Raw genomic sequence first — 11069 nt, forward strand, 5'->3', positions numbered from 1 at the left:
TACTTTGTATCAGTTGTATTTTTTTATTCATCATTGGTACATAAATGAACATTTTTGTCAAGTACAAGTGGAATAAATTTGCACAATGCATTCCTGATTTTTAGTATATTTCACACACAGAGTACATGTCACTGAGGTTTTTACCTCAGTATTTCTTTAACTTATTCCTTCCTTCCTTCCTGTGTTTTTCTTGCTCTCCCTACAACTCTAAGGTTGGAAGATTTTCATTTGTTGTTCATATTGTGGAGTTTTGTGAAGCCGTTTACAGTTAATTTCATCAAACACGATGTTACTGACTTGCTTGTACAGGTTTCAGAGTCAATATTATGGGCTTGTCTGGCACGAGAATTAGCTCAAAGGTGCTCTCTACTTCCACATGTTGCTGTTTCTCCACTCTGAAGTTCTCGAGAATCTGCAAAGGTAGCACAGACAGTTTGTATGATGTCAGTGTGCCACATTTATATGGAAATACTGCTGATTATTTTCTTTATATCTTACGTGGATAAGAAAGAGTTGCATCTCTGCTTCAGCTATTCTTCGTCCTAAACACTGACGGGGCCCAAAGCCGAAGCCCAGACTTCTGAAGTAGTGGGTCTCGGTCCTCAGCCAGCGAGAGGGCTGATACTGCTCCGGACGAAAAAACACCTTGGGGTGTCTTCCCATAGCATACAGCCCTAATTGGACCAGAGTCTGAATACACATACAGACATATACAGACACAACAACATGCATGACAGTTTGTATGAAAATGGTCAAATACTCAAATATAAATACATCATTTATATGTTTTTGTGCCTCCTACCCCAGCTGGGATGTGATAGTTTTGAATAATTATGTCTTCTGCTATGTATCTTTGCAAGTTCACTGCCACCGGATGCAACCTGAGACACAGAAAGAAAACCACTTTTATAAAAGAAACACAAACTAATGAACTAAGAGAATTGCAAAAGTTCATTCTGATAAAGTGTATCTTTTCTGGTCTTATCTTAAATGTCTTGAACATGTGTTTCAGTCACCTGAGTGTTTCCTTCAGAGCACCTTTGACCAAAGGGATCCGCTTCAGCATCTCCAGCAAGTCTCCCTGACTTTCGGCCCGAGCTGCAGCCACCTCTGCCCTGAGCTCCTCCTGGAGGTTGGGGTGCCTGGCTAATTCATACAACGTCCACAGAAGCGTTATAGAAGTCTGTAACACAACCAGAAGCAGCCTTAAAAATCTGGATAACAGTCACACAGTTCCTCATACTTAAATTTTTTTTTCTCCTTACTGTATCTACTCCACCCGCCATCAGTTCAGTGACACTGGCTTTGATGTCTTCAATAGACAGCTTGTCCAGCATGAGCAGGCTTGCCAGGACTCCTGGGTATTTCTTTGGAGTGCCTGCATCCTGATGCAGCTTCTTGTAGATGTTCTGGATACAGCGGTCCGCTGATGCAACGAAAGGACAGAAATGAAACAAGAAATTGCACCACAGTAAAAGCAAAAACTGTATTTTGAAATTTCAGAATTAAATTTTCAACCTATGTGTCCCACCGTGGTTGAATATGCCATCCCAGGCCTCCACGTGGTCGCGCCACACCTTTGATCCAGTCTGCTTCAAGAGAGCAGGAGGTATGTACAGCATGGGCGAGGTAGTCTTGAACATAAGGGTGATGCAGTCAATGAAATGCTGAGCTTCTGGGTCAATGTAGTCCAGCATCAAACCCAGACGCTCACCATACAGCACTGAGCTCACCGCTATATTGGACAAAACAAACATGAGATAGAAACAAGTGATGTGTGATTGAGTTTAAAAAAGGCAGGAATAATTAGAATTGAATATTTTAAATAAATGTTAGTCTTACATTCTAATGCATATTTAAAGAGTTCTTGAGAGAGGTCAGTGGTCCACTTGTTCTGGCCAGTTCGCTTGATCTTTTTGTGAACTCTGGCCACAAAATCCTGGCCCACTTCATCCAGCAAAGGCACAAAGTTTTCCAGCATCTTCAAGGAAATCACCTCCTTGTTGAGAATCACACGGTTTGATCTCCAGTCTTCTCCATTCCTGTGTGACAATCAGATTTTTAATTATTTTAAAGTATTTAGCTAACACTGGTAATGCTTACTGAAGAGACTGGTTTTGTCAAAGTGTCTGAATAGTGGAAGAGTTGGAAGAGGACAGTAACAGGATGTACTTAAGAAGAACTCCATATTTGCGATTTCTGTAATCTCTGTATGATGTCCATGGTTCAACCTTCAGCCTTTTAGGATAATGGCCCTCTGCTTTGAAGAGGATGGCAGCATCCTCGGGGTGGATGATATTTACACTTTCATAAGAACCTATTTTTTCTCTGCCATACAGAAAACAAGAAAAGAAATTGTGAGATGAACATTTGACCTTGGAAATTGTAGGTTACAGGTTTGTTTTTTTGTTTTCTTAAAACCCATCACGTTTTGGTCAGCCATGTGCAGTAATATTTCATTTTATGAAGAACGAATCAAACAACCTGGACTCCTTTACCTGTAAATAGGTCCAAAAGTGTTGAAGTTCTGCAACGTGAGGCGGTGAAGATTTCTGAAGCCATCCAACTTCCAGAAATTGTACAAGTTAGCCCAGCCATTCTTCCACAGTCCAGGAACTTCATTGAAAGGCCTGACGACGCTGCTGCTTTCCGAGCATGCCTGTCTGATCACCGGCATGCTGCTGCTGCAGCGCACACCTGTTGCTGTAAGCTCCTCTGCCCAGCACAGCGGCAGCTTCACAGGGCTACGCCAAACACTCCACTTGGCCATCTGAACAACAAAAAATGCTCACTCTGCTCCACCTTCAGCAACTACTCTGGCTCTGCCAAGGACACCTGGTGCAAAAAGGGAGGCGAGAGGCTGGTCTATAGAGTCGGCCCCCCTTTCTGCCCTGATCAAGGCTTTCTAGTTGAACCTCACAGGATAGACCAAAGAACTGATTATGACAGCTCTGCCGCATTACTGAAGCTTTTATCTGGTTTCACAGCTCTTTTTATAATCATGTTTCAAACAGTGTTGCATAAAATAACCTTCAGAAAGCACGTTATCTTTGTAAACAAGCATTTACTTGGAATTTGTGAGAAATTATAAGAATATTACAGAAATTCAGTCACAGCATACATGAAAAACACAGTTTATAGTTAAAATTAAAGATTTAATAAATTAATTAAAATGTACTATAGTTGATGTTTCTTAAGTAGCTTTATGAGTTCTTCCAGCTTCATGGCTGTTTTAATGTCTCCCTGGACTTTAAGTCTGCCACTTGTAAAAGCAGCTATTGGTCGCAGTTCACCCTGAAACATGTCCAGAAGGTCACGGTCACTCATATTCAGGGTTACATCTGGTTCTCGACACAAGGACCCTTCCCCAGCTGCACCACTACCTAAAGTACAAAGAGAAATAGACAGATTTCATTTTTTTAATGTTTTCGTACACACATTTAGCGCCAAGTAAAAATTCCATAATCATGACATTTATCACCTTGGCTCAGATCCACATAGTAACGGCGCTGTTGTCCATCTCCTGAGCTGATGTCAAACTGATAACAGGCCCCAACCTGGCGGACCAAAGACTCAGAGAGGAGCAGCTTGACTTTGCTGAGCAGCTCTTCAACACAACCTGGTGTGGCAGTGACAGACTCGGCAGCACTGCTGAGCTCATCCGTAAATGCTATGCTGTCCTCTGAAGAAAGAGGTGAAGATTACAGCACTAATTATGGAAAAGATGCAAGAAGATTTTTTAAGTGTTCTGTCTTACCCTGCTGAGGCCGTGATGTGACACCGTGGCTCAGAAAGTGCATGGCCAACTGCTGAATGGGGCCAGTGAGGCCTTCAAGTCCAGGTGCAGAGGGCATAATCAGGGGGGCAGAGGGGCTGTCCTCTGGGGCTTTCAGTAGAGAACCAAGGGTAAGCTCTACTCTATCCACCTCCAGCCCCCAAGGACGAGTCATCTCGTTTATGTCCATCTGTAAACATGAAGCATGAATGTAAACATGAACTGATACAGCAAAAGAAATCAGCGCAGAGTAGCTAAAGCGTGTCCTCACCCCAAGATATTCCCCTAATTTCACTCTCTCAGTTTGAATCTCCCTCACGGTCTTCTTGGCCAGGCTGTGGGTCAAAGCCTTCTGTGCCGTCATTCTGGTGGAAGCATTGAGATCCTGGACTGACACCACTGACAAGACCGGGTTCCAGATCCTGAACTGGATGTCTGCTCCCACTGACAACACACCACCATCCCGAGTAGTCACCTATAACAGCACAGTGTACTGACAGCTGAACTTACATGAAGCCAAACTGGCAAACGAATTAGTACATAAGCATCTCCTCTTAAATAAATAACATTCACAGCTCCTAAGAGGAATGGCTTTGCAAAAATCTGAAGCTCAATTGAATATAAATTATGCCATCAACTTGAAGTTTGAATTGTTTTTGTCTTTTTTTTAAGTGTATTAAAGGTAAGAATGACAGGCTAAGCCATATGAGAAGGAAGAAATTATCTCCAGCACACACAAAATAAATTTCATGGAACTGAAATTACTGCTTTTAAAACATTTTTAAATGGTAAATGATGCGCATAAGATGTGTTTTACCAGTATTCAGAATTCAAAAGTGTTGTGTTACAGTGTGGCAAGAGCAGAAAAATCAGCTGATCTTATGCAATCAGAAACCAGGAAACAACGGCACACAGATTATGTATTTCATCCTATGCTAACCTCTCCTGTGGCTTAAGGATAAAAAGATATAATGTAACACTTCTTTAGCTATTAATTATCATGTACTGTACATGTATATGGGCAGAGTGGATCTCATCCAAAAGACTATCAAAACCATGTTTAACAAACATGCTGAAACATCTTTTTATTTATCTTTTTAAATGCCACAGGCCAGCTATACCAATAATAGCATGTCTGGCAGTTTACCTGGCAAGGGGGGATGTTGAAAGCACGGGTGCGCAGATCTACTTTCTGCCACTGATCAATGAGAGGCAGCACAAGGACGATACCAGGGCCCTTTGGAGGACATATTCGACCGAGACGAAACACTACTATCCTCTGGTAGTTTGGCACAGTCTGAATTGGAAAAAAAACATTGTTTATTCTCAACAAGTGAGTGGAGATGCTATGGGTGCAATTTTAAGCCAAACTTACTTTCAGTACAAACCATCCCGTTATTGGAAAGGTTAAAAAGGTGCAGATGTAGACCAGGGAGATGACAACTAGGTTGCAGATCCACGACAACCATCCCTGGGAGGTGTCTAAAAGGGAAGAAACCCCAAGAAGGGGTTATTTTCATTACTGATGGTCAGGTTAAGCCACTCGCACCAGAGCTATGCAGTGTACAAAGTGTACTAGTATGTTAAAGTATATGAAATATAGGAACAAATGACTAAAGTATTGTGATAATGTCATATCGTGGGCTGTCTGATAATTCCCACCTCTAATATATGAGACATTTCATTATATTCTTTGTGTATTTTGATATAACTTATGTTGACGAAAAAGAAGTTAAGTGTCTGTCTTACTTTCTCTTTGAAGTGAATAACAATCGTACCCTAAACCACAAATTATGTCCCCCTAAACCAGCTCGTGTTAACTAGTGTCCTACCTGTGAAGTCGTTTTCAGTAACATTGGGGATGTAGTCAAACGAAAGGCCTTTGTGGTAGTTGTTAGAGTCCACAAACAGACCAGGAGTCCTCGGAGTGCTGAAGTCCCTTTGAGGGAGCAGGCGATACGAGTTTTTAAACATTGGTAATTTGAAATAATTGCTATCGCTTAATTAATGCACCTTCATACTGTTTATCGGGCACCGTGCAAATGTCAGCGCGCCAAAAACCTTGTTTTGACACACTTTTACGTTAGCTCACTATCCTGATGCGCTTCCGTGTTTTTGTTTTGCTACGCCTCTGCTTCTTCCTCTTTTTCCACGGAGGCTGTCAAATAGCCTTTAGGCGCATTAGCGCCGTCCTCTGGATTGTGGGCGATAATCCCGATAAACCCACAAGTGAAAACATATATTCAATAAAAACATTATTAAATAATTAATTAAATTAATTCATTTTGCAATTTTGCAGGTCTTCTGCAATTTGGGTCCCTCACATTCTAAAGGTAGGTGAAGCCCCTCCTCTCATTAGGTTCAAGGTTGAAATGTAGCCTGACACGCTCCTCGACATGTGCAAAAATGGGGGTGGGGGGGTAGATGCATTACACTGCATGTTTATAATCCATCTGTTAAAGTAACATGGACATATTAAAAGTACTCCACTATATGTTCGAGTCACAGTTTTTTGTCTTGACCCCAAAGCCTATTTTTATGCACTATACATTTTCCTTGTGAATTAAATGTTATCTCTTTTATTTTGAAGGTACTATGCACAATATTAACATAATGATAATAATAAGAAAAATGAACAAATATACTGCACTGCCTCACCCCTATATTACTCATTTGTACAAATCAACTTTTAAATTATGTATCTGAAGTAGTGTTCTAAACAAATGTATGATATGCATACATATATATGATATGATATGCATGAGAATGTGATGCTCTGTTTGCTCTGGTACAAAACGTGGCCTACCACAGAGCTGTTGCACCTCTGGATATAATTATCTTTTACCCAGTATAAATATGGTTTTCTCTTTCTTATAATCTCTGTGTCATACTTTTAATATTTTTCAGACCATTGAGAACAACCTGATACATTTAATACTATTCAACAAAGAAAATGATGGTCACAAAACAGTTGGAAGATAAACCTATTAGAGCTCTTTGGTTTCTGTTTCAAACATGTGTTATACATGTTCTTCTCAAAAGATTAATACTTTTTATACTGAATTCTATATTTTATAGTGTTTATTGCATTATTTATTGCAATAAACTCTATTTGAATCAAATAGAAAACTTGATATTTATAGATATTTAAAACATTCAAAAACATGTTTGCTGGCATGTACTGTTATTTCGCTTGTTACTCAGTACACTGAATGATTAAGTCTAGCTGTAAGCTTCACAAGACGACTTAACAGAAAAATGTGCTTTAATAGAATGCCATAACCAGAAGTTGCCTTTGTCTTGAGGAAAAAAAGCACAGTTTCACATAAATGTCTCTGATCCATTCATGACTGTGTTTTTCAAACAGTAATATGTCAAAATATCTTTTGTCATAAAGGCTTTTTTGCATTAAACATGAAAGAAGTCATCAGCAGAATGCATGAATTACACAGTCACACAGCTTGCAGGAAGTTTTCCTCCGTGTGCTTAGTTTTTGAACATGTCACACAGCAGCTTCTCCATGGGCGTGCTGCCAATGGTCCTCTGAAAGAACAGCTTAGCGATCTTCTCTGAATTCACAAAGCGGAGGGAAGGCAGCAGAAGAATTAATCTCCCAAACCTTGTTGGACAAAAACAAAAAGAGTGCGAGCTTAATGTTTCTGTGGCGGGGAGAGATTTGACATTCTCCAGCTGTTATTATGTTTGAAGATTTTGTGGTATTTTGTTAGAAAAGAAAGTGCAGTTACCTGGCACCCTGGTTGGGATACACTGAATGGATGTGCTGACCCAGCAGCACCTGTGACTGGGCCTGCAGATTCTCCACCTGTTCTGGATCTTTAAGGTTGCGTACCTCTGCGTGGGAGATTCAAACAGCAGACATCGGTTTGGTGATCCAGAAATCAGTGACTACCATCGCTGCATCAATGATTCCTTACCTGGCTTAAACAGCACAATGGCCTTCAGACAGGCAAATTCTGTCGGGTCAACAGTCAGGGCTTTAAAGCGACTAAAGACTTCTTCTAAGATCTGCAGGTCAGCAGTAAGAAGGTTGATATTGGCTTGCTGTGGGGTAGAAAGGTCTGGCAGAGACAAAAGAGGACAGCTGTCCATGGGCAGAGACCACTGGATAGCACACAGGAGGAACATCTCACTCCAAGCTTCTTCAAGAAGAATCACCTGAGGATTTCACAGAAATGTTGAGCATCTCATTAGTCTCACACACTATCCATATATGTTAAAAAAAAAACATTTTAAGATGCAAATACACAAAGAAAAAATATCTGTCTACAGGCCTCACCTGGTCACGAAATGGCAAGTGAGCAAACACAGGCAGATTTTTTGCCCACTTGACTGACATGAAGAGGAGTCGTGCCGATGTCTCATACACATTCTCTGGACAGCTGGAGGTATAAGGGGACAAACGGCTGTCGAAGGGAGTGAGGTCCCTCTCTGAATTTGTTGTCACATCAATATTTTCCTCCACTGTGTAGCAGAAAAAGAGACATAGGCATTACAATCCAAATATCCCACACCGTAAAGTCAAATCAAAAAGTCTGTTTTCAAAATATTTTTACTCATTTCAAGACAAATAGGTTTACACCTCTTTCTTCCAAGTTATTTTACCTCTTTCATTTGATCTTACCGTCCTCTGGCTCCAGTTTTGCACAGGTCTCTGCAGTCAGCAGGCTGACCATAAAGCGGTGGTTGTTACTTATGTTGCTGCAAAGTTTTACTGTGGCAGAAATTGGAGCTGACGACGTGACCAAAGGCCTGGAGATGACTGCTGAGTAGGTGTCAGAGGGGCTGAGCGCTTGCGTGGTGACCAGGTGCTCCCTTTTGGTTTCGACATTTATAGAGTCCGGACTGACGTGAGCTGTGCTTCGAGGCTGTCGCTCATTCTGCACAGCTGCCACAACAAAGCGCAGGAAAAGCTACACCATCTCACAGTGAGGCTTTAGGTATTTCATATCAATACGCACAGATAATATCTACAAGGCCTGCTTTTTCTGAGTTTCTCACCATCTTTGTTCATGCCAGCCTGGAGGCACTTCTTTAATCGACAAGCTTGGCACTGGTTTCGATGCGCTTTGTCAACAGGGCACCTGCCATTTCCAGCCTGACACCTATGAAATAAAGACACACACGGAGTTCAAATGCACTTCCTTAATTGTCATATGATTGTTTTCCTGTTATGTACAGCTGCCTTTCACAGAGCCACTTGCCCACCTATAGACGAGTCTTCTCCTCACACTGCGCTTGAAGAAGCCGCTGCAGCCGTTACAGGCAAAGATGCCATAGTGTTTGCCACTGCTTGAGTCAGAGCAAACTTTACAAAGCAGGCCTTGGCCAAACGATTTACGCAGACCTTTTTCTGTAGAGAATAGATAGTAGAAATACTTAAAATAATTTCAGATTCTTTTGAGCACCAACGCTATTTTAACTACAGACTGATGTAAAATTAGCTCACTCTTTTACGCATTTTGAGCTTTGTGTCAGATTCTGTGTGTAAATCTATGTATTTAAAACTTTGTGAGCATTAATTATGAGTCTAGTCTGCTGTACTGAGAAGCCTTTAACAATCATCATCTAAGCTTTCTAAAATCTTGCACATTTGTAGTAATTTGTAAGTAATGGCTCACCTGATTGAGCTCCGTCTGTGCTCTGTTGCGTGAAGTCCTTCAAGGTGTCCGATGAAAACATGTTCATCTTTGAAATCTGCTCCTCCATCCTTACTGAAAGACATATAAACATAAGATGACTTCCTGTTTTGCATGAACTGTTTTCTGTGATAAAGTACTGGCCACAATTTTCCCAAAAACATGCTCATCAAAAGTTTTTTCTTTACACTACCTCACAGAAAGCTTCAGGGAAGCTCCTTAAAGAATAAGCCTTGTTGAGTGATCTGGATACAGTGCTGATGTTCTTGTACTGCTTAAATCTGATGAAGGTGGGGTCAAGGGAGATACAACTCGCCGTCTTCTTTCTTTCTCTCTCTCCAGAATGAGTGTGAGAGCTTGAGTCGTCTGGAGGAAAACAAGGAGATTAGCACCAGGCGCTGTGTAAGCAAATGCTGATTTGTCATCCTCTTAATCTTTACCGTCTATAAGGGTAAATCAATCAGTCACACCACTTACAGGCACTAAGTATATTCATTCCTCTTTCCTCTCTCGCTCCTTCTTTCTGTCTCTCTCTGGTTATTTTGTTAGTTGTGGTTCCTAGAATATTTAAAAGTAGGATGGGAGGCAGAGTCTTTAGCTTTCAGGTCCCTCTTCTATGGAACCAGCTCCCAGTTTGAATTTGGGAGACAGTCACCCAAGATTAGGCTTAAAACATTCCTTTTTGACACAGCATATAGTTAGGGCTGGAACAGGTGATCCTGAATCCACTCTTAGTTATGCTGCAATAGGCCTAGGCTGCTGGGGGTGTCCCATGATGCACTGAGTGTTTCTACAGCACTCGACATCTAATCATTAGTTATTGTTTATTTCCAATTTAAAGTGCATTGAGGGCACTGCTCTTGTGATTTGGCACTATATAAAAAAACAGAATTTTCTCTTAGATTGTTTTCTTCCCATCCTGTTTTGTTCTGTTCTGCTGTGAACGATGTTCCCACATTACTATAATCAGTCTGGCTGTATCATGCCAAATGATATTACAAGACAGCAACTTTTTCTCCCTAAAAACATCAGTGTTGGTTTATTTGCTCATGTGTTCAGAGATGCAGTTTAGCCTTATGGCACTACAGTTCTGCGCTGCAAGGATTGTATGAATGTCACTGTAAGCATGATTTGCAGAAGAAATTTCGTGCTAGCAACAGCCAACAGGCAAACTATTATATTAGTGCTCATTAGCAGCAGACTGTCTTGTTTTGCTTTGTTTTATACCAGAATTAAGATGTTCCTTCTGTGCCATATTGGCTCTGTCAATGACATTACAACCTCAAGAGAAGATAGCCACCCCAAATTAGCAAAAGAGCTTAACCTTCAATGAAATGTGATCTCCTTCTGGGTGAGGGGTCACGAAAGAGCATAATGAGAAGAAAAAGAATTAGCACAAAGATTGAAAGAGCAGCAAAGGGTTGAACCTTAATTCCATTTTACTGCCATATGGTGGCTTTTCTCTGAAGCCCCCGTCTGCCTAATTGAGTGATGCAACTTATTTTTAAGAAAATTTGAACTAGATTAACTCAAATGAATCCTTTCTTGCCTTGAATGGCTTTATGGAAATTCTCATCTCTCAAAAATCTAAAGAAATCTGCACACTATTTTCTGTATTGAATATTGCATATAGCTGA

The 11069-nt window shown here is 40.9% G+C and overlaps 3 protein-coding genes across 3 annotated transcripts; all 3 read right to left on the reverse strand.

Annotated features, from left to right (window-relative positions):
• Nucleotides 1–9: 9 nt before the first annotated feature.
• On the reverse strand, nt 10–2967 carry cyp11a1.2 (cytochrome P450 family 11 subfamily A member 1, tandem duplicate 2). The gene is made up of 9 exons (XM_005730034.1): nt 2499–2967; nt 2173–2328; nt 1843–2042; nt 1532–1735; nt 1266–1426; nt 1017–1183; nt 803–881; nt 499–690; nt 10–412 (listed from the first exon to the last, which is right to left on the reverse strand). Exons 1-9 carry the CDS (start codon nt 2768–2770, stop codon nt 290–292), a joined length of 1554 nt encoding a protein of 517 aa, XP_005730091.1. The 5' UTR covers nt 2771–2967; the 3' UTR covers nt 10–289.
• Nucleotides 2968–3044: 77 nt separating this feature from the next.
• On the reverse strand, nt 3045–5959 carry stoml1 (stomatin (EPB72)-like 1). Its single transcript, XM_005730035.1, has 7 exons — nt 5608–5959; nt 5151–5257; nt 4923–5072; nt 4047–4250; nt 3758–3965; nt 3482–3682; nt 3045–3383 (listed from the first exon to the last, which is right to left on the reverse strand). The coding sequence occupies exons 1-7, from the start codon at nt 5747–5749 to the stop codon at nt 3178–3180; spliced, it is 1218 nt and encodes a 405-aa protein (XP_005730092.1). The 5' UTR covers nt 5750–5959; the 3' UTR covers nt 3045–3177.
• Nucleotides 5960–7022: 1063 nt separating this feature from the next.
• On the reverse strand, nt 7023–9757 carry nr2e3 (nuclear receptor subfamily 2, group E, member 3). The gene is made up of 9 exons (XM_005730036.1): nt 9626–9757; nt 9415–9507; nt 9002–9146; nt 8795–8898; nt 8418–8681; nt 8073–8257; nt 7711–7951; nt 7522–7627; nt 7023–7394 (listed from the first exon to the last, which is right to left on the reverse strand). Exons 2-9 carry the CDS (start codon nt 9500–9502, stop codon nt 7262–7264), a joined length of 1266 nt encoding a protein of 421 aa, XP_005730093.1. The 5' UTR covers nt 9503–9507; nt 9626–9757; the 3' UTR covers nt 7023–7261.
• Nucleotides 9758–11069: the final 1312 nt, after the last annotated feature.

The sequence above is a fragment of the Pundamilia nyererei genome, unplaced genomic scaffold (assembly GCF_000239375.1).
Source record: "Pundamilia nyererei isolate P.nyererei 1_Seehausen unplaced genomic scaffold, PunNye1.0 scaffold00035, whole genome shotgun sequence".
NCBI classification, from domain to species: Eukaryota; Metazoa; Chordata; class Actinopteri; order Cichliformes; family Cichlidae; genus Pundamilia; species Pundamilia nyererei.

Bases quoted from the DNA above. Each gene is read 5' to 3' on its own strand.
- cyp11a1.2 (XM_005730034.1), bottom strand. From the start codon at position 2,770: ATGGCCAAGTGGAGTGTTTGGCGTAGCCCTGTGAAGCTGCCGCTGTGC. The intron at 1,427-1,531 runs GTGGGACACATA...TCGTTGCATCAG, and splicing joins GGATGGCATATTCAACCACG to CGGACCGCTGTATCCAGAAC. The intron at 882-1,016 runs GTGACTGAAACA...TCTGTGTCTCAG, and splicing joins GCTCTGAAGGAAACACTCAG to GTTGCATCCGGTGGCAGTGA.
- nr2e3 (XM_005730036.1), bottom strand. From the start codon at position 9,502: ATGGAGGAGCAGATTTCAAAGATGAACATGTTTTCATCGGACACCTTG. The intron at 8,258-8,417 runs GTAAGATCAAAT...TCTGCTACACAG, and splicing joins AAAACTGGAGCCAGAGGACG to TGGAGGAAAATATTGATGTG. The intron at 7,395-7,521 runs GTAACTGCACTT...TTGTCCAACAAG, and splicing joins TATCCCAACCAGGGTGCCAG to GTTTGGGAGATTAATTCTTC.
- stoml1 (XM_005730035.1), bottom strand. From the start codon at position 5,749: ATGTTTAAAAACTCGTATCGCCTGCTCCCTCAAAGGGACTTCAGCACT. The intron at 5,258-5,607 runs GTAGGACACTAG...CTTCCCTTTTAG, and splicing joins TACTGAAAACGACTTCACAG to ACACCTCCCAGGGATGGTTG. The intron at 3,966-4,046 runs GTGAGGACACGC...TCATGTTTACAG, and splicing joins AATTAGGGGAATATCTTGGG to ATGGACATAAACGAGATGAC.